The 27934-nt window shown below is 35.4% G+C and overlaps 2 protein-coding genes across 3 annotated transcripts in view; one reads left to right on the top strand and one right to left on the bottom strand.

Annotated features, from left to right (window-relative positions):
* Window positions 1–18070, bottom strand: part of ZGRF1 (zinc finger GRF-type containing 1) — a 97578-nt gene extending 79508 nt beyond the window's left edge. Inside the window, 7 exon segments of the mRNA XM_074275162.1 lie at window positions 1887–3375; window positions 10859–11044; window positions 13931–13972; window positions 13974–13991; window positions 15092–15172; window positions 15281–15408; window positions 17975–18070. Coding sequence (XP_074131263.1) covers window positions 1887–3375; window positions 10859–11044; window positions 13931–13972; window positions 13974–13991; window positions 15092–15172; window positions 15281–15301 — 1837 coding nt within the window. The 5' untranslated portion in view covers window positions 15302–15408; window positions 17975–18070.
* Window positions 18071–18138: 68 nt separating this feature from the next.
* The window catches only part of LARP7 (La ribonucleoprotein 7, transcriptional regulator), a 28092-nt gene continuing 18296 nt past the window's right edge, over window positions 18139–27934 (top strand). For both annotated transcript variants that reach the window (XM_074275164.1, XM_074275163.1), the window contains exon 1: window positions 18139–18274. The gene's annotated coding sequence lies outside the window, so the exon portion shown is untranslated. The remainder of the gene's footprint in view (window positions 18275–27934) is intronic.

Genomic DNA, 27934 nt, shown 5'->3' with positions numbered 1-27934 from the left:
TTTATAAGAAATCAAGCCATTCTCCAATTAATAAATGGTGAAAGGATATGAACAGACAATTCTCAGATGATGAAATTGAAACTATTTCCACTTATATGAAAGAGTGTTCCAAATCACTATTGATCAGAGAAATGCAAATTAAGACAACTCTGAAATACCACTACACACCTGTCAGATTGGCTAAGATGACAGGAACAAATAATGATGAATGTTGGAGGGGATGTGGGAAAACTGGGACACTGATGCATTGTTGGTGGAGTTGTGAAAGAATCCAACCATTCTGGAGAGCAATCTGGAATTATGCCCAAAAAGTTATCAAACTGTGCATACCCTTTGATCCATCAGTGCTACTACCAGGCTTATATCCCAAAGAGATACTAAAGGGAAAGGGATCTGTATGTGCTAAAATGTTTGTGGCAGCCCTTTTTGTAGTGGCTAGAAATGGAAAATGAATGGATGCCCATCAATTGGAGAATGGTTGGGTAAATTATGATAATGGAATATTATTGTTCTGTAAGAAATGACCAGCAGGATGAATACAGAGAGACTTGGACAGACTTACATCAACTGATGCTGAGTGAAATAAGAAGAACCAGGACAATACTATATGAGGATGTATTCTGATGGAAGTGGATATCTTCAACAAAGAGAAGCTCTAATTCAGTTCCAATTGATCAATGATGGACAGAATCTGCTACACCCAGAGAAGGAACACTAGGAAATGAGTGTAAACTGTTTGCATTTTTGTTTTTCTTCCCAGGATATTTTTACCTTCTGAATCCAAGTCTTCCTGTGCAACAAGAAATTCAGTTCTGCATACATATGTATCTAGGATACATTATAACATATTTAATATGTATGGAATACCTGCCATCTAGGGAAGGGGGTGGAGAGGAGGGAAAAATTCAGACAGAAGTGAGTACAAGGGATAATGTTGTAAAAAATTACCTATGTATATGTACTGTCAAAAAAAGTTATAACTAATTATAAAATTTAAAAAATTAAAGTACTTAAAAAAAAAAAAAAGATAGCCATTAAAATGAAAAGTACTTAGGAAAACATTTTTGTTTTATCTTTGTATCTATTTATTAATTTAAGCAGTATCCCCAAACATTAGGAAATTATTCTAACCTATGCTTTTAACTGATTCACTTATCAGCTGAATTCTATGATATTTGAAATAAGGATTTCTTTCAACTTTTCTAAGCTTTCCAAAACTATACTAAGTTCAGTCAGGGACTTTAAAAGGAAAATAGTATTAACTCAGGAAGTCCAAAGGAATTTCTAGCATTGTCCCAATATTTCTTGTATTCTTTATTAACTCCTACTTTACTTTGTAAATTCCCCATACTTTCTGTATCCTCAAATTCATATATACCTATTTCTTTGGAAACAGAAGGCATTTTTTTCCAAAGAGGGGTGTTAAGAAATTTGAGTGCTTGATGTATCAAATGTGTCACATTCAAAATCTGAATTACAATTCTTATCAGTATTTAAAAGTGGCAGGCTATTATTTGTAACTGGTAATATAATTGCAAGTAATTTCCTAAAATACTGTCATATCCACCATCTTTAATGAATAAATAGCATATTGTCTTTGGAAGTCAGAGTCTTGCCTATGCTTGATAAAGAAAACAGATGCAAAGTGTTTTCATTATCTTTGGACTTACTTTGAGGAGGTACATGATCATAATCAATAATGAGTGGGTAAACAGATTGATTACAATGGTCATTACTGTACATTAATATATCATCAGTCTGCTTTGAGCAATCTTATTTGGTTTCTCTGCTTAACATTTCAAAATGTGATGTACCCCCTGTCATTTCTTCTTTACCATTCTGAACTTTAGGAAGATTTGAGTTAAACAGGAAAGATGCTTCATTACCTTTTCCAATTCTGTCAAAATCTATTGAAGTTTCAGTATGAATCTGTGAAGATAGAGTTTTCTTACTGGGATATTTTGCTGGAAGACTGGAATCAGTTGTCAAATGTGAAAAATGTTCATTGTCATCTTTTCGACTATAATTCTTATCAATCAATTTCCTTTCAGCACACATTTTGTCCTCAGATGTAACTTTCTTTAGCGAATGTTCAGAAAAGTTGTCGTTTTGTGATTCTTCCTCAGTGTCACTGATATCAAAATTGTTCAGATTGAAAGTTACCTCCAAAAATGTTTCTGGTTTGCTGTCCCAATCTGTACTGACATTAATATTTTCATTTTCAGCTCTACTTTTAGAAAGAAATGTGGCCAAATTTTCAGATATGGCTAAATTATTATTTATGCAAGAATCTTTTTGTAGGTGTGGATATTGCTTTTCTAGCTGAAAAGAAAGCTTTTGGTGACTTTCTCTCTCTGGCATGCTAGTTTTATTTAGTTTCTGTGTATTTTTTCTAGTGAAAACAGATTCTTTTATGCATTTTGGATAATCATTGCTGTATTGCATTTCACTCTTGGACTTTGATAATAAGTAATGGTGTTCATTATTGCTACAGACAACTGGTAAGCCTTCTCCTAACTCACTTTGACAGGATGAAGATACCTGAAAATTTATTTTCTGATTACAAGTGGTTTGGTCATCATTATATAATTGATTATCTGTGATATACTCAACGGTTTTTTCAGAACCAGTTCCAAAGAGATATGTCTTTTGTTCACAAGGACCTTTCAAATCTAAATCTAAGTTGTCATCCTCATCCTTAGATTTTCCTTTGGTATTACTTATATCAGAAGAATTTATAGATAAATTCTTTGGTAAATAAATATCCCATTGGCTTACTCTTCTTACATCATTCTCTAAATGAAGCTGATGAGGTACAATTTTTGTGGTATTCTTTTCCATTTTCTCTTCCCTTGCTATTTTGGATTGTGATTTAAGGGAATCTTTTATTTCTTCTGTTAACTTTCCAGGAGGAAAACATTCTATAACTTCCAAAGTTGAAGTTGATTTGGACTTTAGAAGTGCTAAAATCTGTTCTTTGCTTCTGGTGTTCTGTGAAGTGTCTGAGTCTCTGGTTGTCAGAGTATCTTCTTTCATGTTCTCATTATCCAATAAAGAGTCTGATTTCCTCCTTACAGAATTGAGAAAAAAATAATCATCTTCATAGAAACCCTTCTGGCTAGAAGAGATGGATGAAAGAAGTAAGGAGATAGACTCATCAGTGGTGTTGCCATTCTTGTAATCAATGATACTGTTACAGTCAGATGGCATAACAGTGTCCTTATTGTTCTTTCCAATAGTAGAAAATAATGGAGGTGTGCAAGAGAACAGAGAAGATGAAGTAGGATAAGATTCCTTAAATAGAAGGGATGCAGCTGATTCATCGTTTTCTTTGGTGGCCATTTTCTTTGGTATTTGACGTGGTCCTTGGAATCCCTAAATATACAAAAATAACATTAGCTTCACAACACTTTCACAGAGAATCTTAAATAATTTGACAATGGAAAAAGAATATTTTTTCTTTAAGAAATAAAATAATATAGCTAGCATAATAAAATAACATAAGGTTTACAAAGTCCTTTACATGTTATCTCATTCAATCCTCACAATAACCCCTTGAGGTAGTCTATTATTCACATTTTATAGATGAGGTTATTGTGCTTGAGCGAAGATAAGTGTCTTGCCCAGGGTCATACAGCTAATGTCAGAAGCAGGAATGGAATCCAGGTTTTCCTGTCTCTAAGCCCAACACTTTATTCTATACACAGCACTGCCTACCTACTTCTAAAATTAAATAATTTGTTAAACTTTGCTTTTATAGTTTTTGTTCAGTTATTTACTGAATTGTCGTGTCTAAATTTTTATTACTCTATTTGGGGCTGTCGAGGCAAAGAGACTGGAATGGTTTGCTATTTTCTTCTCTAGCTCATTTTATAGATGAAGAAACTGAGGCAAACAGAATTAAGTGGCTTGCCAAGAATTATACAACTAGTAAGTGTCTGAGGCTGGACTCATTAAAAAGATGAGTATTGGACTTCCGGCCAAGATGGCGGTGTGGAGGCAGACAGCTGCTTGAGCTCCTCGTTTTCTCTCAGAATTTACTTCATGACAAGCCTCAGAGTTAATGCTTGACCAGAAAAGAAGTCCACAAATAATCACCAAGAGAAGACATCCTTGAAATTTGCCAGAAAAGGTCTGTGTTTGCTCGGGGGAGGGTCGAACAGACTGGGCACAGACTGAGGGCAGGCAAGCCAGAGGGAGACAGGCAGCTCACACAGCTCAGACCAGAGGAGGAGGGGTTCGATCTCTGCTGTTTCTGGGAAAAGGCTTTTACCCCACTGTGGATGTTCCATCTTGGCAGCAAGCCAGGAGCAGCAGAGAGGGGGTAAACACCGGAGGTGAGATTAAAACCCCGGAAAGCGGAACCTGGCCACTCCCAACCCCCACCTGGAGTGACTCAGTGCTTTCTCAGAGCCTCAGACCGTTCTCAGAGCGCAGACTCAGCGCAGCCATCGCTGTTCTATTAGTGGCTCTCTGCTGCCCTACCCCCAGTCTGTAGAGGAAGCCCATTAACACCATCCAGCCCCATCCCCCGCAAAACAGACCAATTGTTTCTCTTGTCAGTTTGTTTTCTTCCATTCCGCTCTTGACAAAATGAACAAAAAATTCAAAAGGGCTCTAACCATTGACAGCTTTTGTATGGAGAGAGAGCAGACTTCAAATGCTGAGGAGACTAGGAACAGACTGTCCCCAGAGGAATCCCCTAAGGGGGATATGATCTGCTCCTCAATACAAAAGAATCTCATAGAGGAAATCAAAAAGCCTCTCACAAGAGAGCTAGAAGAGAAATGGGAAAAGGAAAGGGAAGCTTGGAAAGAGAGCCTGGAGAAGTCATCCAGAGTGGATAAAGAGATCAAATCATTGAGAAATAAAATTAGTGAATTGGAAAAGGTAAACAACTCCAAGGAAAACAGGATTAGTGAGCTGGATAAAGAAATCAGCTCTCTAAAAAATAAAATGGATAAAATGGGAAAAAATTCCATAGAAGATAAAAACTCAACTGGACAATTACAAAGAGATATAAAAAAAGTGAGTGAAGAAAATACATCATTGAAAATTAGACTGGAACAAGTAGAAATGAATGACTCAAGGAGAAACCAAGAGGTAGTCAAGCAAAACCAGAGAAATGAAACAATTGAAAAGAATGTCAAGTATCTTATTAAAAAGACAACAGACCTGGAAAACAGATCCAGGAGAGACAATTTGAGAATAATCGGACTCCCTGAAAAATGTGAGGAAAAAAAGAGCTTGGACACTATTTTCGAGGAAATTATCAAAGAGAACTGCCCAGACGTTTTGGAAACAGAGGGTTAAATAGACATTGAAAAAATTCATTGATCACCTACTGAAAGGGACCTTAAAATCAAAACGCCAAGAAATATAGTGGCCAAGTTCAAGAACCATCAGACAAAGGAAAAAATATTGGAAGCTGCTAGAAAAAATCAATTCAGATATGGAGGAGCCACAATAAGGATAACCCAGGATCTAGCAGCGTCTACATTAAAAGAACGAAGGGCCTGGAATATGATATTCCGAAAGGCTAAGGAACTTGGTATGCAGCCAAGAATAACTAACCCAGCAAGAATGAGCATCGTTTTCCAGGGAAGAAGATGGACATTTAACGAAATAAATGAATTCCATCTATTCTTGATGAAAAAACCAGACCTACATAAAAGGTTTGATCTTCAAATACAGAACTCAAGAGATTTCTAAAAAGGTAAAAAGAAATCTTGAGAACTATACTTCTGTCAAAAAAATATGTAAAGAACATATGTACAATTTGTCTTAGAAATTAGAGGTAGAAAGGAAATTATATCATAAAAAAGTGTAAAGTGGTGGTACTACATCTCATGAAGAGGCAAAGGTAACCTATTGTATCTGAGAGAAAGAAAGGGAGATGAACATAGTGTGTATCAATAGACATATTCGATTTATGGTGAAACTTCTTCCACTTCATTGAAAAGTGAAAGGGAAGGAGTAAGCTAAGGGGAAGGGAATACAGAAATTTTGAGGAAAAGGGGTAAAATAAGGGGAGGAACTTTAAGGTGGGGGAGGGATCCTAAAAAGGGAGGGCTGTGAAAAGCAAGTGGAATTCACAAGTTTAATACTGGGTAGGGGGGTAAGAGGGAAGGAAAGGGGAAAAGCATAAGCAGGGGTTAATAGGATGGCAAGCAATTTAGAATTAGTCATTCTAACCATAAATGTGAATGGGGCAAACTGCCTCATAAAGAGGAAGCAGTTAGCAGACTGGATTAAAAGTCAGAATCCTACTATATGTTGTTTACAGGAAACACACCTGAAACAGGGTGAGACATTCAAACTAAAAGTAAAAGGGTGGAGCAGAATCTATTATGCTTCAGGCAAAACAAAAAAAGCAGGAGTAGCCATCCTCATCTCAGATCAAGCAAAAACAAAAATTGATCTAATTAAAAGAGATAAGGAAGGGCATTATATCCTGCTAAAGGGTAGCATCAATAACGAAGCAGTATCAATATTAAACATATATGCACCAAGTGGTGCAGCATCTAAATTCTTAAAAGAGAAATTAAGAGAGCTGCAAGAAGAAATAGATAGCAAAACTATAATAGTGGGAGAGCTCAACCTTGCACTCTCAGAATTAGATAAATCAAACCACAAAATAAATGAGAAAGAAGTCAAAGAGGTAAATAGAATACTAGAAAAGTTTGATATGACAGATCTTTGGCGAAAGCTAAATAGAGACAGAAAGGAGTATACTTTCTTCTCAGCAGTTCATGGAACCTATACAAAAATTGATCATATACTAGGGCATAAAAACCTCAAAATCAAATGCAGTAAGGCAGAAATAGTAAATGCATCCTTTTCAGACCACAATGCAATCAAAATTACATTTAATAAAAAGCCAGGGGAAAATAGACCAAAAAATAATTGGAAACTAAATACTCTTATACTAAAGAATGATTGGGTAAAACAGCAAATCATAGACATAATTAATAACTTCACCCAAGAAAATGACAATAATTAGACATCATACCAAAATGTGTGGGATACAGCCAAAGCAGTAATAAGGGGAAGTTTTATATCTCTACAGGCCTACTTGCATAAAATAGAGAAAGAGAGGGCCAACAAATTGGGCTTACAACTAAAATTGCTAGAAAAGGAACAAATTAAAAACCCCCAGACAAACACAAAACTTGAAATTCAAAAAATAAAAGGTGAGATTAATAAAATTGAAAGTAAAAAAAACTATTGAATTAATTAATAAAACTAAGAATTGGTTCTATGAAAAAATCAACAAAATAGACAAACCCTTAGTAAACCTGATTAAAAAAAGGAAAGAGAAAAAGCAAATTGTTAGTCTTGAAAATGAAAAAGGTGAACTCACCACTAATGAAGAGGAAATTAGAACAATAGTTAGGAGCTACTTTGCTCAACTTTATGCCAATAAATTCGATAACTTAAATGAAATGGAAGAATACCTTCAAAAATATATCTTACCCAGATTAACAGAGGAAGAAGTAAGTAGTCTAAATAGTTCCATCTCAGAAAAAGAAATAGAACAAGCTATTAACCAATTTCCTAAGAAAAAATCCCCAGGACCAGATGGATTTACATATGAATTCTACCAAACATTTAAAGAACAACTAACTCCAATGCTATGTAAACTATTTGAAAAAATAGGGATTGAAGGAGTCCTACCAAATTCCTTCTATGACACAGACATGGTACTGATACCTAAACCAGGTAGATCGAAAACTGAGAAAGAAAACTATAGACCAATTTCCTTAATGAATATTGATGCTAAAATCTTAAATAAGATATTAGCAAAAAGACTACAAAAAAATCATCCCCAGGATAATACACTATGACCAAATGGGATTTATACCAGGAATGCAGGGCTGGTTTAATATTAGGAAAACTATTAGTATAATTGACCATATTAATAATCAAATTAATAAAAATCATATGATCATCTCAATAGATGCAGAAAAAGCATTTGATAAAATCCAACATCCATTTCTACTAAAAATGCTTGAGAGTATAGGAATAAATGGACTATTCCTTAGAATAATAAGGAGCACATATTTAAAACCTTCAGTAAACATCATATGTAATGGCGATAAACTAGAACCTTTCCCTGTAAGATCAGGAGTGAAACAAGGTTGCCCACTATCACCATTACTATTCAATATAGTACTAGAAACTCTAGCCTCGGCAATAAGAGCCGAGAAAGAGATTCAAGGAATTAGAGTAGGAAATGAGGAAATCAAATTATCACTCTTTGCAGATGACATGATGGTATACTTAGAGAACCCCAAAGGCTCTGCTAAAAAGCTATTAGAAATAATTCAGAATTTTAGCAAAGTTGCAGGATACAAAATAAATCCACATAAATCCTCAGCATTTTTATACATTACCAGCACAATCCAACAGCAAGAGATACAAAGAGAAATTCCATTCAAAATAACGGTCAATAGTATAAAATATTTGGGAATATATCTACCAAAGGAGGTTCAGGAATTATATGAGCAAAATTATAAAACACTTGCCACAAAAATAAAGTCAGATTTAAATAATTGGAAAGACATTCAGTGCTCTTGGATAGGCCAAGCAAATATAATTAAGATGACAATACTCCCTAAACTAATCTATTTATTTAGTGCTATACCAATCAGACTTCCAAGAAACTATTTAATAACCTAGAAAAAATAACAACAGAATTCATATGGAACAACAAAAGGTTGAGAATTTCAAGGGAAATAATGACAAAAAAATTAAGTGAAGGTGGTCTAGCTGTACCTGATCTAGAACTGTATTATAAAGCAACAGTCACCAAAACCATTTGGTATTGGCTAAGAAATAGACTAGTTGATCAGTGGCATAGGTTAGGTTCACAGGGCAAGATAGTGAATAAAAATAGCAATCTAGTGTTTGACAAACCCAAAGATCCCAACTTTTGGGATAAGAATTCATTATTTGACAAAAACTGCTGGGAAAACTGGAAATTAGTATGGCAGAAACTAGGCATGGACCCACATTTAACACCACATACTAAGATTAGATCAAAATGGGTCCAAGATTTAGGCATAAAGAACGAAATCATAAATAAATTGGAGGAACATGGGATGGTTTACCTCTCAGACTTGTGGAGGAGGAAGGAGTTTGTGTCCAAGGGAGAACTAGAGACCATTATTGATCACAAAATAGAACATTTTGATTACACCAAATTTAAAAGTTTCTGCACAAACAAAACTAATGCAAACAAGATTAGAAGGGAAGTAACAAATTTGGAAAACATTTTTACAGTTAAAAGTTCTGATAAAGGCCTCATCTCCAAAATATACAGAGAATTGACTTTAATTTATAAGAAATCAAGCCATTCTCCAATTGATAAATGGTCAAAGGATACGAACAGACAATTTTCAGATGATGAAATTAAAATTATTTCCACTCATATGAAAGAGTGTTCCAAATCACTATTGATCAGAGAAATGCAAATTAAGACAACTCTGAAATACCACTACACACCTGTCAGATTGGCTAAGATGACAGGAACAAATAATGATAAATGTTGGAGGGGCTGTGGGAAAACTGGGACACTGATGCATTGTTGGTGGAGTTGTGAAAGAATCCAACCATTCTGGAGAGCAATCTGGAATTATGCCCCAAAAGTTATCAAAATGTGCATACTCTTTGACTCAGCCATACTACTACTGGGTTTATATCCCAAGGAAATACTAAAGAAGGGAAAGGGACCTGTATGTGCCAAAATGTTTGTAGAAGCCCTTTTCATAGTGGCTAGAAGCTGGAAGATGAATGGATGTCCATCAATTGGAGAATGGTTGGGTAAATTATGGTATATGAATGTTATGGAATATTATTGTTCTGTAAGAAATGACCATCAGGATGAATACAGAAAGGCTTGGAGAGACTTACATCAACTGATGCTAAGTGAAACGAGCAGAACCAGAAGATCATTATACACTTTAACAATGATACTGTATGAGGATGTATTCTGATGGAAGTGGATATCTTCAACATAGAGAAGAGCTAATCCAATTCCAATTGATCAATGATGGACAGAATCAGCTACATCCAGAAAAGGAACACTGGGAAATGAGTGTAAACTGTTAATTTTACCTTCTGAATCCAATTTTTCTTGTGCAACAAGAGAACTGTACGGATCTGCACACATATATTGTATCTAGGAAATACTTCAACATGTTTAACATGTATATGACTACCTGCCATCTAGGGGAGGGGATGGAGGGAGGGATGGGAAAAGTTGTAACAGAAGTGAGTGCAAGGAACAATGGTGTAAAAATTACCATGATTTTGTTCTGTCAATAAAAAGCTGTAATTAATAAAAAAAAAAAAAAAAAAAAAAAAAAAAGATGAGTATTCCTGACTCTACTCTCTCCACTGCACCACCTCAATGCTGATATTTACTACACTAAAATATGTCAAAATACAAATATCACCTCAGAATCAGATACATATTTGCTAATTTCCTCACAGAATATTTTAGCAGTGAGATTATAGTATGGAATTATACAAAGAACCAGCCTTAGAATTAGCAGTATCTGAGTTCAAGTCCCATTTCTTGATACAAAGTGATACAAACTTGATACAAACTAAGTTACTTTAAGCAAACCATTAAACTTCCAACTTTTCTAGACTAATCTCTAAGTCTATAAATGACAAAATGAAATTTTATCTGCATTGGCTTAGAGAGGTTTAACAATGGAAATGCCTTATACCAATGAAATAATCAATAAAATGAATTCCTGATAAATTGTAATAGCCTTAAAACTTGCTGGTCATTTACAAAATTTTATACATATAATCTGATTTTTTTATTTTAAATAGAAAAACTTACAATAAACTTTCTTTTTAAGCCAGTACGTAGACATAGCTTTGGCTTGTTAGCAGGTTTCAATTCTTGTACCTTCAACATGGGTATTTCCATTTTAACTTCTAAATTGTTAGGGATGTTTTCAACATTTTTTACATCTTCAATGGTGATTAAATATCGATCAGTCTCTAAGTCGTCTCCAGGTTTCATCTGGAATTTTAAAGAAAAATTTTTTTAAAGAAAAAAGCCCCAAACATACACATTTGTTAACATAAGAAATCAATATACAAATCAAAAAGCAGATTCTCTTAAATGACATAAAAATGTAAATTTGTACATGAATAACAGGAATCATATTGATTATATCTTTACTACCCAAATGAACATATATCACACATCTGTTCAAAATTATATCACATACATATAATCACTCCACTACATAACAATACAAGAATGTAAGCTCATTAAGAGGCAAAAACTGTTTTTTGTCTCTTTTTGTATCCTTTGCACTTAACTTAGTGGCTGGTACATAGGAGGTGCTTCATAAATTTTTACTGATTGCCTTGGTTTACAAGTTAATAAAGTTATTATAAAATGCATTGTTATTTTAGTTGATTAATAATATACTTGTTATGGTCTTTAAAAATTAAGACAATACCCAGCCCTTAGCATAGTAACTGGCATACAGGAGGTGCTGAATGTTTGGTGATTGACTGATAGATGAAATGAATATGTTTAAATATTGAAATATTTTTAGATTGAATAGAAACAAAACATAGTTTGTTGTTATTGTTGTTGCTTAGTTGTTTTCAGTTGTGTTCAACTCTTTTTTTGACCTCTATTTTGTCTTTGGATTATAGCTACTGATATTTACCATATTAGAAATTAAACCATCTTAGCACTATTATAAAAATGTTTTTTTACTTTGCATTTTCCCTTAAAGAATCTCAGGGACCAAAGGTCACTGACTCCACTTTATGAGCATCACTGGTCTTCTGTACATGAGACAACTTTACATAAGACAACTTTTTTTAGGGGAGGGGTTATTTTTGTGGCTGCTTCTTTATTTTTTTAAGGCAGCTAAATTTGTGACTTGCCCATGATTACACAGCTAGTAAGTGTCAAGTGTCTGAGGTCAAATTTGAACTCAGGTTCTCCTGAGTCCTTGGCTGGTGCACTATCCTCTGTGCCATCTAGCTACCCAGGACAACTTTTTTTTTTTTTCCATATTGCAGGGGCTTGGCTTTGGTGACCTTTTTTTTTTTTTTTTTTTGACAACTTTTCAAAGACAGAGGAAATAGCATTATACAGTGAAGAAAGAGCTTGAGTTAGAGTCAAGAAGATCTAAATTCAAGCATAGTTATGCCACTATCAATCACTTAACATTCATAAGTGCCAGCTACTATGCTAAGTACTGGGAACTTAAAGGTAAAAAACAGTTTTTGCCCTCAAGGAATTTACAATCTAATAGGGGGGATACAATATGCAAAGAAATATATACCAAAAAAACAAACAAACAAACAAACAAAAAAAAAAAAAAAAACCTATATACAGGACAATTGGGAAGTAATTAACAGAAAGACTGCACTAGAATTAAGAGGTTTTAGGGATGGCTTCTTGTAGAAGATGGGATTTTTGTTGGGACTTGAAAGAAACCAGGGATACTAGTAGCCAGAGTGGTGAAGGGAGTGATCTGGGCATAGGGAATAGCTAGAGAAAATGTCTGCAGCCAAAAGATGGAGTGTCTTGTTCATGCAACAATCAGGAGACCAGTGTCATTGGATTGAAGAATACCTGAAAAAGACCTGGAAAGACTTATATGAACTGATGTTAAGTGAAAGAACCAAGAGAACATTGAACATAGTAACAATAAGACTATGTAAGGATCAATTTTGATGGACTTGGTTCTTTTCAATAATGAGGTGATTTAGGCCAATTCCAATAGACTTGTAATAGAGAAAGATCTAGAGAGAGCACTATGAACACTGAATGTGAATCACAACATAGTTATTTTGACCTTTTTGTTGTTTGCTTGCTTTTTTTTCTTTCCTCTTTTTTCCCTTTTTGATGACTTTTTTGTGCAGCACAATAATGTGAAAATAGGTTTAGAAGAATTGCACGTATATTGGATTAATTGTCTAGGGGAGGGGGATAGGAGAAGGGAGGGAGAAAAACTTGAAACACAAAGTTTTGCAAGGATGAATGTTGAAAACTATCTTTTCCATGTATTTTGAAAAAAAAAAAGCTATTATTAAAAAAAAAAAAGAATATCTGAAGAAAATAAGGTATAAGAATACTGGAAACACAGAAGGGGCTAGATTATGAAAGGCTTTGAATGCCAAGAACATATATTTGATTCTGAAGTCAAATGAAGCCACTGGAATTTATTCAGTGAGGAGGTTGATGGGTATGTCTGTGATATAATCAGTTTTGTGCTTTAGGAAAATCACTTTGGTGGCTAAATGGAGAATGCACTGAAGCAAGGAGAGATTGAAGAAGGCAGACCCACCAGTAATCCAGGTGTGAAGCAAGGAAGGCCTGCACTAGAGGAGTAGCAGTATCACAGGAAAAAAGATATACCTAAGAGATGTTGTAAAGTGAAATTCACTTGGTAACAGATTGTATATATAGGTAGGGATGGGGAGGTAGTGATAGATAGATAGATAGATAGATAGATAGATAGATAGATAGATAGATAGATAGATATAGATATAGATATATGAAACCTACAAAGAAATGTGGAAAGGTCCATGAAGCAAAGCAAAATCATAAGAATCACAACTATATTCACAGTTACAATTATCTGAAGAAAACTAAGAAAGAAAACAGAAATCTTTAGACAACTGAAAAGAATAGATAACAAAAGCATTTTTGCTTATTTGTTGTCATTTGGTTCAATTTTGTTAAATGCTACAATTTTAGATTTCATTTTATACAAATAGTATGTTATTTTGGTTATTATTTTCCCATTAATAATTTAAGTTTATAACAAAAACATTCAAAAGAATTATACTTTTTATTAACTATTTTCATAAAAAAAACTATCCCAGAGTGATTTCTGAAGATTTTCAAAGGTAAGAAAAAGTATTAAAATACCTCACACTGTTTAAGAAATAAACTCTCCAAGCACTGTCCCTTTGTCATCATATAAACTTGCCTACATTAAAACAAAATAACATTAAAAAAACAAAGTTAACAGGAAAACATTTCAAATTCTTTAAAACAAATTAACAATTATTACATAAATCACATAAAATGTATTATTTGGCTTTGTCACATTTCAAATATCTCCCATCACATTAAGTAGTTTGTATTCATTTATTTGTGGCAGAATTCATTTATCATTTATTTTAACACTATGCTAAGCACTGAGGGAGACTTAAAAGACTAAAGTATTGTTCTTATCTGATAATATAGCTAGTTGGGAAAATAAGAAATAAATACATTTACTTATAAGTTCAAAAAACAATGCAAAGGGTAAACTAACATGAAATTAAAGGTAGTGTGAGTTTTGTGGAAGTGGTACTGCTTTTTGGTTTTGGTGGGCTAATTAGAGTTAAGTGACTTGCTCTCCGTCATATAGCTAGTGTCAAATGTCTGAGGCCAGAATTGAACTCAGGTACGTACTCCTGACTCCAAGCCCAATATTCTATTCATTGGACCACCTAGCTGCCCCGTGATACTGTTTTACAAAGTAAAAACAGTAGGGTTTTATATCCAGTGGAATATTCTGATGCAAAGAAAGAAGAGGAGGCAAGAATAAAACATGGAGTATTTGGTGAAGAGGAAAAAAAAATTGTCCTATCAGTCCCAGAAGATTTATTTAGAGTAAAGTAAGTAGATAAAAAGTTCTGTAAGACAAAAGCCAGACTGAGAAATCTGTGTTTCATTCTATATCTAGCTCTATAGATCTTATATGTCCTATAGAGTCTCAGATAGTATATGAATTTATTTTTTAAAATTGTTAAATACGAATGTCCTACGTTTCTTGTTCCTTGAAAATTGATAAGTAATTAATAGGCAATCTTGTGAATTCACTCAAAGATACAATTAATAAAGAACTAGTTACTACTACTACTCCAAATATAAATTAAATCAGCTACTCATTGAGATACTATTTCTAAACTAGCCACTGTAATACTTGGATTTTCAAATCCAAGATAGAGACTATAAATGTATAGATTATGTAATTTTCTTTTCAAATATGAATTTAAGAACTGAACTTTTAGAGTCATTAACAGATTATCCCAAACTTACTTTATTTCTTGAGAAACTGATCTTCAATATCCCATCTTGCCACACTTTTGATTTCTTCATCTTTTGATGAGTATACAGTACCTTATTTATAAAAGTATAGAAGAGATCGTTTTTAATAATCCTATATTTATAGATGTGAAATACATGAATCAAATACTGAAATTGTAAAATCAAAAATTAAACACTTACAATAAATTCTTGATTTGTCATTGTTTATGCTGGAAGCAAAATCCATCTACACCCAGTAAATCTTCAATAACTGTTAGAGCACTTGCTCTTTTTGTTCTGGACATACATAGGATTCACAGAGTACATCACTGATAAGAAATATAAATAAAATTTAAATTTGGAATGTATAAACTCATTTATAATCTGTTTTGGGCACTATAGTGTTTCAGATGGCATATGAAAAAAAGTTAAATATTATCTTTTCTTTGTACATGAAAACCTAAAAAGTAAATTCAATTTGAAACTTGTATCAGAAAATTAGTTTCTTTGTTTGATTTTAAAACTGAAAGTCTTTTAAGCCTGAGCAAGGAGCTATGGAAATTGGGTTGGCTTTGGAAATCAAGAGACCCAAATTTGAATTTTGATTTTACTATTTGCTACTTCAAAACAAACTACTTAAGTCTTCAGTTTTTCAGTCTAAAAAAGTACATTTTCAATTGTAAAATCCTTACCATTCTCACCATATCAAACAAACATCAATTTTTTCTGGATTGCTTCAGAACCACCACAAGATGGCTCCCTATAAACTTCCATTTTCAATCTGTCAATACACTGCTGGGGAAGGGTTGCAATCATACATGTGTAAATAAAGTAGCAGAAAATATTCTTGCAAAGTCACTACAGATTAAATAGGCTTCTGTGTTCTGGGACAAGGCACAAATCATAAACTGTAGATGTCTTAATATTTCATATAGAAAATATGAAGTTCTTTTTCTCTTGTTCCAATAATAGTCAATCCATTTCTGGGGCTTTCCTTGTTTAAAGAGTATCCTGGGTTAGGATTCAAATTGTAAAGTTCTATGATTTTATACAGAAAAGCTAAAAAGTTTTTTTTTTTAAAGCAAAAATTCAGAAATGGGAATTCTATTTCACAACTGTGTGGTCAAAGGCACTGTACTTCACAATTTACAGGTTCTTGTAAAACTGATGCTAATTATCATTGAGGTGGGGAAATGGACACAGCAGGAAAAATCAGGAAGACCTGAATTCTAAATTGGGTCAGATAGTTAACTCTGGGAAAATGACTTAACCCTATTTGCCTTATCTGTAGAATGAGCTGGAAGAGAAAATAGGAAACCACGCCAATATTTTTACGAAGAAAACCTCAAATGGGGTTTGGAAGAGTCAAGAGAACTGAACAACCTTCCTGGGAGCTTTAGGAATTGGGTTTTTAGGATTTTTTTTTTCATCCTGCAGGAATTTTTAACCTGGGTCATTAACTTTTTTAAAAATGTAGTTTTATGCTGATAATTGTTCTTCAATGTAATTGGTTTCTTTTATAATCCTATAGATTTGATTTTATACATTCAAGCCAATATTCTAAGAAGGGGTTCCTGGGTTTTGACATATTGCCAAGGGAGTACAAGATACAAAAAAAGTTAAGAAACATCTGGTCCAGAATAATAGGGGGTCTTCGAATATATTTCCATGGGGTCCTTCAGCTTTGCCAGGGAAGAAAATTACATTTTCATCTTCACTGATCTCTAAGTGAAATGTATTATTTCCTTCCACTTGAATGTAGGTAACAAACCATTCCCCTGAAAAGTGTTCTATCACACCATACTATCAAAGGGGAACTATGTACAAAATACATACAAAATGTATTTACAAAATCTTTACCTGTTTTTTTTTGTGACCCCATTTGGGGTATTCTTGGCAAAGATACACGAGACTGGTTTACTATTTTCATCTCTAGAAGTTTAAGGCAAACAGAAGCTTTCCCAGTGCCACACATCAAATTCGTATCTGAGTCTATTTTAGACTCCAAATAGAGTCCCCAAGAGTCGGACACAAACGGTCAACAACAACATTCTCACAACCACCCTAGGAAGTCTCATGTGGTTATTATGCCCATTTGACAGATGGCAGATTAAGTGACTAGATAAATTCCTGCAGCTAGCATCTTCTCAGGCCAGATTTGAATTCAAGTCTTCTTGACTTCAGGTCTATACACTAGCTATCTCAATTTATCTTTTTTATATCGTGTTTGCTTTAGGTCTCAGCGGGTCCGATTGTGGGCTCCTTGAGGTGGGGGAGGGGGTGTTTATTTGCTTGTTTATTGTGGCCTATAATTGTATCCCCTACGCTTAGCACCGGTGTCTAGCATACAATAGGCACTTAATAAATGATTGCTGATTTGACATCCTTCGTCTTTGGGGTATCTTATAGCCTCCCATCTCGAGTCTCGACAAACTCAAAGCGCTCCAAACCTTCCTAGTCAAGGAGCATTATGTGTGCCCTACTACCGGCTGTCTAGGAGGCACAATATGGGGAGGTGGGGCTAGCGCTGAGCCGATGGGGGGAGGGGGAGAGAAGGGAAAAAAGGGGGCGATTCCCTAAGCAACCCCCCCACCCCTAGGAACCCCGCAGTCACAACACAGAAACATAATGCCCACAAAGACACCCACACAGAAACAAATTCACGGGCACACAACATATACTTACACATAGCGGAAACAACACACGCGGATGCTCAAACACAGATAACACACATAAACACACACAGCATTCCCACCCAAAAACCCACACACAACCGAGCAGTTACAAAAAACACCTAACACGCACAATACAGACCCCACACGCCGACCACACAAAACACACACACACACACACACACACACACACACACACACACACACACACACACACACGGACTTTTTTGGAGGTCACCTGGTCCAGCAGCAAGTCTCGGTTTTCGAATTTTCCCCGCGAAAACCGATGACGCCACTGCTTCGCGACAAAGCTCCGCCGCGCCCACTCCTGCATCCCGCCCCCGCCCCCGCCCTCCGAAAGCACTAATAGCGCGGATTCTTCCGGGTCTTTGCGAACGCGAGCGAGACGAAGAGCCCGGTCGCAGATGCGTGACGTGCATACGCCGGTTACGGGGAAGAACGGGGAGGAGACCGTTTCGGAAACTCGCTTTGTCCGGACCCGTTGCCTGGGGTACTGAACCGAGTAAGTGGGAGAGGTTGAGACTTTAAGGGTGGAATACACCAAGAGCTAGATGCCCCGCGGAGTCAGGCCCAAATCTGCCTTTTTATTTTGGTTGGATTAAATTCCGGCATCTTCCTAATTACCCCCCCTTCCTGTCTAAAGACCCCGCCTCCCTGTTTCCCGCCCCTCTACTTTCCCCTCATCCCCCTTCCCTTTTTGTATCAGGGCGCATGCGCTGAAAGCCGTCGGCCATTTGTCGCCTTGTAGTCTTCAGTTGGGGGCAGCCAACAGAATGTGTGAGGGAGGGTAAATTGGGGGCGGGGGGGGGGAGATAATTCCTCGAGACTCGTCCTCCTCGCTAGTCACTCAACAAATATTTATGAATCGCTGACTTTGACCGGGCTCTGTGCTTTCCATCCTTATTTAACAGCTAACATGCAGCAAACATTAAGCGCCAATTTGTGTGCCAGATTCTGTTCGTTCGATCCCTTTAATTTACTATCTAATCAGTCAGTGAAGTTCTATTAAACACCAGTGGAACGCTGGGCGCTGGGTATTCCTTCCCGCTTTGCAAGGCCCACCACCAGGAAGACATTCCATTTCTGTCCCGCAAGCCAGGAATGCTCTCCCTCCGAACCCGGGCCTCCTGCCTGCCTGCTTGTTTCCCTTCATGCCCGCTTTCCACAAGAACACTCTGCCAGTTCTCCGCATTCTGAGAGTCTTTCCATTTTATCCGGTATATAACTTGTTTGTACAGAACTGTTGGCATGTTGTTTCCCTAATTAGGAACTCCTTGAAGTCATAGACTTTTTTTTTTTTTTTTGCCTTTCTTTGTATTGCAAGTACTTCAGATGATGTCAGGAACCATAAAAACATTTAATATAAAGGCTAGTTGACTTGACTTCTCTCCCTTTAATTTTTACTCCTTAATCAGTAGGCAAGATTTATGGCGCCTGTGTACCAAACACTTAGCATTCCATACCTTTGATTTGCCACAAAATCAGCCAACATTGATTCGATATAATGGATGTGAGGTTGTAATAAAAGAATTGGACTTGAAGTCTGGAGACTTGGGAGCTGCTGGGTGATGCAATGGATAGAGCACTGGCCTTGAAGGCAGGAAAACTTGAATTGGAATATGACCTCAGACCTCAGTTTCCTGCTAAGTAAAATAAGGATAATAGCTCCTACCTCCTTTGGTTCTTGTAAAGATTGAATAAAATAATAGTGTAAAATGCTTGATCCGTGTTAAGCACTATATAAATGTTACTTTTATTGTTTTACTATTATTATATCCAACTCTATTACATAGCACTTTGCCTAAAAGCAAGAAGTTATTCATTCAGTGCTTTTTCAGTCATATCTGACTCTTCATGATCCCATTTGTAGTTTTCTTAGCAAGATAGTGATTTGCCATTTTCTTCAGGAAGCAAGCAATGGGAGAGGGGGGGAGCCTTCCTGACTCCATGTAGTTTTTAACTACATGACCCTGGGCAAGTAACTCTACTTGTGTTTGCCTCAGTATCCTCTTTTTTTTCCCCCTGAGGCTGGGGTTAAGTGACTTGCCCAGGGTCAGTGTCTGAGATCAAATTTGAACTCAGGTCCTCCTGAATGCAAGGCTGGTGCTCTATCCACTGCGCCACCTAGCTGCCCCCGCCTCAATATCCTCTTAACAGTCACACCTACCTCCCAGGGTTGTGAGAAATGAAATATTTCTAAAGTGCTTGCTACCTATTAAGCATTGTATAATGCTGCTACTATTATTATTAATCCTGCATCTATTCCTTACCTAACTCTGCCATTGAACAGCTCAAACTTAATTGTTTTACCTTCTAAGCTAGAAACACTTAAGTATGAAATTAATGAGAGATCCTTTTCTGACACACAGCCTAGTCAAATTCAGAGAGAATGATGAATTTCTCATATACAGCAACTTAGGAAGTTCCAAGGTCATAATGTGTATTAATTAAAGGTAATACATGCAGTTAATTACAGAAAGAATAAAGCAAACTTTTCCTGGTATGCTGTTGAGATAAGAAAATCCTAAAATTCCATTTCTTTTACCTTTCACTCTTCCTCTTTCTGAAAAATAAAATGGTCCAAAATAGTTTGTATGGTTGGTAAAAGATATCACTGATATAGTCCCTGAGTAAATTGGTGTTAGCTATAATAAAAATTAAATACAAATAAAATAAGAATTCATCTAATTCCTAAAAAACAGATTAGTTATAAGGAAAGATATAGCAAGATTTTTTTTATTTTCTAAGTGAAAATAATTGCTGTATTTTCAAAGATAACACTTTTGCCCAGGAGTTAAACTGTGTGTGGCATTTTTAATATCGTTTCCACTGACAAAATATCTGTTTCTGATGTTAAAATTTGACACTGCCAAAGACCTTAGTGACTAGAACACTCTCTTCTGGGTTTTTCTACAACAATAGCTGTGGCTGCAGCATCCTCTATGGATATAATTCCCAACATAGTAGTTGCTGCTGGATGATCGTTTCAAGGGCCATAGGATCTGATATCTGGAGGATATTGCCATTTGGGTTCTCAGTAGCAACTGGTATTGGTGATAGTAGTAGTGAGTGCCTACTTACTGTGTTTAATGCACCCTCTTTTCTACAGTGATTGCTCTTCTCCTTGATATATAAGGCCTGGGCTTGAAAGAAAGGCTAGTGATTTGGGGTTGGGGTTCAGAGTCCTGGACCTTCTCTATCAATGTCTAAGAGCAATTACGGTGATGTTGATTTAACTTGCTGTCCTCCTATCTCTTCAAGTTATCTCGTTCCTTTTGGTATTATGACTACATCATAGCTGGCAGTTGGTGGTGATGGCTGATACTTTCTCCACAGAAGTTGCTGGATGATGGTTTTAGGCACTATATTAAAATCAGTATTTGTGGAATTAGGAAAGGTATAACTTCCACTCTCAGGGTCCTTAGGGTTATCTGCCAGTAGTTAACAAATATGATCAGTAATTGATACTTAGTACTGTTGAGTGTACATCCACCCTTTCCACCATGATTGCTGTCCTCAGTGCTAACTAGTCCTCACAAGAATCAGGGCCAATAATCTGAAAGGCATTGCTATTCCTAAGGCTCTTGGGTTCAAGGTACTGATAATCTTAATAAGGATTTACAAGAGGTAGTAGTTGGGGTGGTAATAGTGATACATAATATCTTCTCTCTCTTCTTCAGGATGATTGAATCATCTTCCTAGAAATCATGTAGTTGAACACAAGTGAGTTTTCTATATGTATATATTTGATAATTAAATTCACAATTAAAAAAATTTTTTTAATGTGACCCAAGAATAATAATGAGAACAAATGGCTTAAATATCAAACTGACTGTAATTAGCTCCCAAATACATTAAAATGTAATTTGGAAATTTTTAGCAAATAAATAATGCAATATAACAGATAATGCAGATTGGTTTATTAAATCAGTATTTGGCCCTAGGACTTCATTTCTATTTGACAACAACAGAATGAAAAGCATTGTGGTATAATGGAAAGAGTAGCATTGAATTTGAAGTCAGTTTGCCCCTTGTATGTCACTTCTCTTTGGGCCTCAGAAATACTTATGGCAGATTAGATAACTTCTAAGGTCCCTCATGACTTCTTTGATCTTTCTTTGCCTTTTCCAGTTCTTTCCATTTTTTAGGGAGCTGCAGTTATTATCTCCATAAAATCTTTTCTTATTCTCAACAGGATGTTTCCTTCCTCCCAATACTTTTTAACATTTTGTTTCCATTTCTCTTACATGCTAAATGCCCTCTCATGTGCATATGTGATATACCACCTATTTAATTATAAATTATTTAAGGAACAATGTCTATCTTGCATTCAATGACTGAGGACTGATTTATTCATAGAAACTGAAACTATTGATTGAATGATTAATTAAATAATTAAATTAAATTATTGCTTTATAACATTGGTTTTACTCCATCCCATTTATATCTTTTTTTTTCCTCAATAGTATTTTATTTTTCCAAATATACATATAGTTTCCAGCATTCATTTTTGTAAGATTTTAAGTTCCAAATTTTACTCCATGCTAAGAAAAAATCTGACCAAAGGTGGGGGGGGGAATAACCTGAGAAAGAAAAAGCAAAAAACAAACAAAAAAAAAAAGTGAAGATATTATGCTTTGATTCACATTCAATCTCTCCATAGCTTGCTCCAGATTTGGATGGCATTTCCATCTCAAATCTATTGGAATTGTTTTGAATCGCCACTATGCTGAGAAGACCCAAATCTTTTTTTAGTGAGCATCATATGATCTTGCTGTTACTGACAATGATGTAAAGTCTTTCCAGGCTTTTCTGAAATCAGCCTGCTCATCATTTCCTATAGAAAAATAATATTCCATTAATTCATACACCATAATTTAAATTCAGTCATTCCCCAATTAATGTTTATCTACTCGGTTTTCAGTTCCTTGCTACTACAAAAAGGGCTGCCATGAACATTTTTGCACATATGGGTCCTTTTCCTTCTTTTATGTTCTGTTTGGGATACAGACCCCAGAGGAACACTGCTGGATAAAAGGTATGACAATGTTATAGATAACCTTTGGGCATAGTTGAAATTCACTTTCCAGAATGGTTGGATCAGATCACAATTCCACCAGCGATGCATTAATGTTCCAATTTTCCCACATCCCTTCCAACATTTATTATTATCTTTTCCAATCATCTTAACCAATATGATAGGTGTGAGGTGATACTTCAGAATTGTCTTAATTTGTATTTCTCTAAACAATAGTAATTTTAAAGATTTTTTTTTTTTCATGTGAGTATAAATGGCTTTAATTTCTTCATCTAAAAATTGTCTGTTCATATCCTTTGACCATTTGCCAATTGGGGAATGGCTTATATTCTTGCAAATTTGATTTATGAGGCCTTTATCAGAAACATTGGCAGTAAAATTCCCCCCCCCCCCAGCTTTCTGCTTCCCTTCTAATCTTGGCTGCATTGGTTTTATTTGTGTAAAAACTTTAATCAAGTCAAAATTATCTATTTTGCCTTTCACAATGTTCTCTAGTTGTTCTGTGGCCATAAATTCCTTCCTTCTCCATAGATCTGAGAAGTAAACTATCTCTTTTTCTCCTAGTTTGCTTATAATATCACCTTTTATGTATGCCAAATACTGGACTAAACATTAAGGATACAAAAATCTAAATAGTCACTGCTTTCATTTGGGGGCATCTAGGTAGTACAGTACATGGAGAACCAGCCTTGGTAACCCGAGTTCAAATCCCACCCCCCCCCACCCCAGATAACTTAACACTTCCTAGCTGTGTGACCCTGGGCAAGTTACTTAACTCCAATTGCCTTGCCAAGAAAAAGAAACTTATCTTTTGTCAAAGGAAACAACAAGTATATACAGTTACATACTGAAAATACTTAAAGTTATACAGAGTTGTTTTGGGACAGTACATTTGGGGAGGGGAGGCAAAAAAGCTTTTTTAAATGGATGCTTCTTTAACTGACTTAAAAGAAATCCAGGATTCTAATAAATACAGATGGAATGGGACATTAAAGGCATGAGGGACTGCATATGGGCTGCCAAATGAGGCAGGAGATGGAGTGTCAAGTGTGACAAAAAGCAAGTCAGCTTGACTTGTACAAGAAAGGGAGTAATGTATAATGAACCTCAAAATATAAGTTGATGCCAATTGTTAAGGCCTGTCTGTTCTGTTCTGCCTGTTAAGGCATAAAGAAGAGTTTGTTTGACCCTACAACTAACAGGAAGACATTAAAGTATTGAGTAGGACGGTGACATGGTCAGGCTTGCCCTTTAGGAAGAATTCTAGTAGTTGAGTGGAAGGAGGCTTGGTATGGGGAGAGATTTGAGACAAGGAGACTCCTTTTACAATAGTTTTTTTTCCTCCAGTGTTCCTAACTGTTCTTATCAAAAAGACACTTTTTTTCTTAAGGTAATTTATATTTTCTGGTTTATAGAACAGACTTATTGAATTCCATTATTTCTTTGTTTTTGGTCTAATCTGCTTCAGTGATTTACCTTTCTATTATAAATTTTTTTAGCCCAGTACTAAATATCTTTGATGATTGTTACTTTATAATATGGCCAGTGGTACAGTAGATAAAATGCTGGACCTGAAGTCAGGAAGACTCATCTTCCTAAGTTCAAATTTGGCCCCGGACAGCAAGACATTTAATCCCGTTTGCCTTCATTTCTTCATCTGTAAAATGATCTGGAGAAGGAAATAGGAGGTATCAGTAGAAAGAAACAAGCAAAAATAAGCATGATAAAAGACAAAAGAGGTAGGGATTTAACAGAAGTAGAAGAGATGGCCAGATTACACAAGAGAACTATATAAGAAAGATTTAACTATAGAGGGTCACAGTCAGTAGGGAAACTCTGGGTAAGGTATAAGACTCTTCAGCCCAGAGAGAACCTGCTAAAAATGTCTGGTTTGGCTCCCCATCTCCCCTAAGGGCTCTCAGCCTTCCTGAGAAGTCAGGGAGTGGTGACAACCAGTGTTGTGATTGAAACAGAGTGATACCAGGTGACAAACTACATAGCAAGTTGTTTATTGGGTCCCATGTGGGCAGTGTTATTTTTGTTACATTATAAAAAGGGGAAAGTTCTTGAAATAAACAGACTCCGTTTTCCTACCATCCTTAGGAGTTCCTCCTTTATCAATTCTCCACTAGGAAGGTATATTTTAATCACCTTCAGTGTGGAGCTCTAGGAAGCACTGTATGTTTTGTCACCCCAATTTGGGGGCTCTAGAAAGCAGGACACAACATTTAACCTTGCTGATAATCATACTGGTGTGATGATTGATCATATAGAGACATAATGGAGAATAAAATCAAGTGGGTCTTAGGAAGCATTGTTAACAGTAAGGCTGAATTCCAGCTGAATTATTTAAAACCCTAAAACATAATGCTGTTAAAGTGCTGCATTCAGTATATAGCAAATTTGGAAAACAGTAGCCACTGTCTTAGAAAAGATCTGGGAGTCTGATTATTCTCAAATTGTCTCTCCTGGATCTGTTTTCCAGGTCTGTTGTCTTTCTAATAAGGTACTTGACATTCTTTTCAATTGTTTCATTTTTCTGGTTTTGCTTGACTACCTCTTGGTTTCTCCTTGAGTCATTCATTTCTACTTGTTCGAGTATAATTTTCAATGATGTATTTTCTTCATTCACTTTCTTAATATCTTTTTGTAATTGTCCAATTGTGTTTTTATCTTCTATGGAATTTTTTTCCATTTTATCCATTTTATTTTTTAGAGAGCTGATTTCTTTATCCAGCTCACTAATCCTGTTTTCCTTGGAGTTGTTTACCTTTTCCAATTCACTAATCCTGTTTTCTAAAATATAAGATCTTTATCCATTTAAGCATTCTGAAGATGTCAAGATTAGGAGAGAGGGGTAGTGTTGCAGGATTGAGAAACTGAGGAAATTGAGTCAGGACAATAAAAGGGAACTGTGGCACAACAGTAAGAAGTAAGGCCACTTTTTCATGTAAAAGAGGAGAGAAGGAGTTGATAGTGGCAGAAGATACCCGAATGATTGGAGATGAGGAAGGGTGGAGAAAAGGAAGTTCATGTCTAGTGGCCTCAAGTTTTTTTGTAAAATATGAGACAAGCTTCCCCATCTGAGAAAGTGGGAGATTTGGGAAGTTAGAGAACTGATGAAAAGATTTGAAAGTCATTATAGAAAACGGAATATAGCCATACTTTGCTTATTTTTGTATATTTGGTTTCAGACCACAATAAAGTGAATCCTGATTTTTTTTACTTACTCCTGCATATAAAAGTTACATTTACACTATTTTGTCATCTTTAAAGCATGTGATAGTGATGTCTTTAAGGTTTGCTGGGTTCCTGATTGCACTCCACCTTAGTAGAGGAGTAGGAAAAAAATATTGGAGGCCAAAGGATTTCAAGCACTAAATGATGAAGTCAGGGTAGCAATTCCTAGTTTGAAATAAACATGTGACAAATTCACAATGGCCATTCTTTTTCCCAAAATGTAGGTTTATATAGAAGAGGTTACAAACAAAATGAAGAGGGAAATTATGAAATAGATTTGGGAGAACAATGGGGTTACCAAGGAAAAGGAGTTTCGAAGAATCTATTAAAGAAATATGCTGTGAGACCTGAATATGCTAGATTGTCAGACTAAATCCATAGAGGAGTATATAGCCCACAAACCAGAGTTAGTTATAGTAAGGAGAAAGAGGCCATTAAAGGAAAAACTCTGAAGAAGAGAGAGAAAACTTCATAGTGGGCTTAGTCCTGAAAAAAAGATAAAGTGGAGATCTCCATCATGAGCACATCTTTTGAAGGGGAATTATAAACTTGGGGGGTTTCTTTGGGGAAAAGGGGAAGTACTAGGTCAGAATTTGGTAGCTGTAGGGGAGAGATCAGTGGGATGCCAGATGGAGTACACCTGGCTGACTACTGGGTATACCAGACGTATGTAAAGATATGCTAATCAGTATCCCAGTATCTGGGATTGATAAAAGCTGCTTTCTGACAAGGGAAGGGAATAAGCTCAAAGCCCATATCAGTAGTATTATATTTAAAAAACATACTGGACATACTTTTAATTTTAAAAAATACTTTGTTGCAAAAAAAAAAAAATTAACTTTCGTACTTTTTTTTCCTCATTATTGATGACTGCTGACTGATCAGGGTGATGGGTGCTAAAGGTAGCAGTGGCAATTTCTTAAAATAAGACAATAACTGGGGAAAGGACACGTGTAAAAAACACAGCAAAGAATTGGAAATTCAGGGGCTGTTCATCAATTTGAGAATGGCTAGACAAGTTGTATTATGTGATTGTAATTGAATACTATTGTGCTATAAGAAATTACAAGCAGGATGATCTCAGAAAAACCTGGAAACCACTTTTATAAGTTGATGCAGAGTGAAATGAACAAAACCTGAACAATGCACTCAGTTAAACAACGTTGTATGATGATCAAAGCAAATGACTTAGCTATTCTTAGCAATACAATGATCCAAGACAATACTTAAGAAATTATGATTAAAAAAAAAAAAAAATTGTCCATCTCCAGAGAAAGAACTGGTGAGAGTCTGAATACAGATCAAAGCATTCCTTTTATTTTTTTTTTTTTTTTTTTTTTTTTTTTTTTTTTTTTTTTTAATTTTGTTTTTATGGTAGTTTTTAAAATTAAATTGCTTACCATCTCAGGGAAGGGGACAGATGAGAGATGAACAATTGAAACTTAATTTTTAAAAAATTGAATGGTAATTTTCTTTACATGTAATTGGGAAAAACAAAATGTTTTAAATTTTTTAAAAAACTACAAAAGATTTCTCTGTAGCAGATGTGACTATAGAATTTCTTTTCAAAAGTGGAGTCAGTCCTCTTAAAAACTATACTGCTGTATCAATTGAGTTTATTGTTATTGTATTATTTTACTGTATCTCAGGGAATAGGGAAGCCTGAGGAGAGGGAAGAGATGGGAACAGCCAGTTTAGAAGAGCAGTCAAAACATATAACATTTATTAAGTTATGTAGGCATATATTGTGATCATAGATCACCATAACAGATATAATAAGAAAAGGTTTGAAATATTGCAAGAATTACCAAAATGTGTTACCACATGCCACACAAGAATTAGCACATGCTGTTACAAAGATGCTCAATGTATTGCTGTCACCAG

Source organism: Sminthopsis crassicaudata, chromosome 6 (assembly GCF_048593235.1).
Source record: "Sminthopsis crassicaudata isolate SCR6 chromosome 6, ASM4859323v1, whole genome shotgun sequence".
NCBI lineage: Eukaryota > Metazoa > Chordata > Mammalia > Dasyuromorphia > Dasyuridae > Sminthopsis > Sminthopsis crassicaudata.
This window is presented reverse-complemented; position numbering and strand designations above follow the sequence as displayed.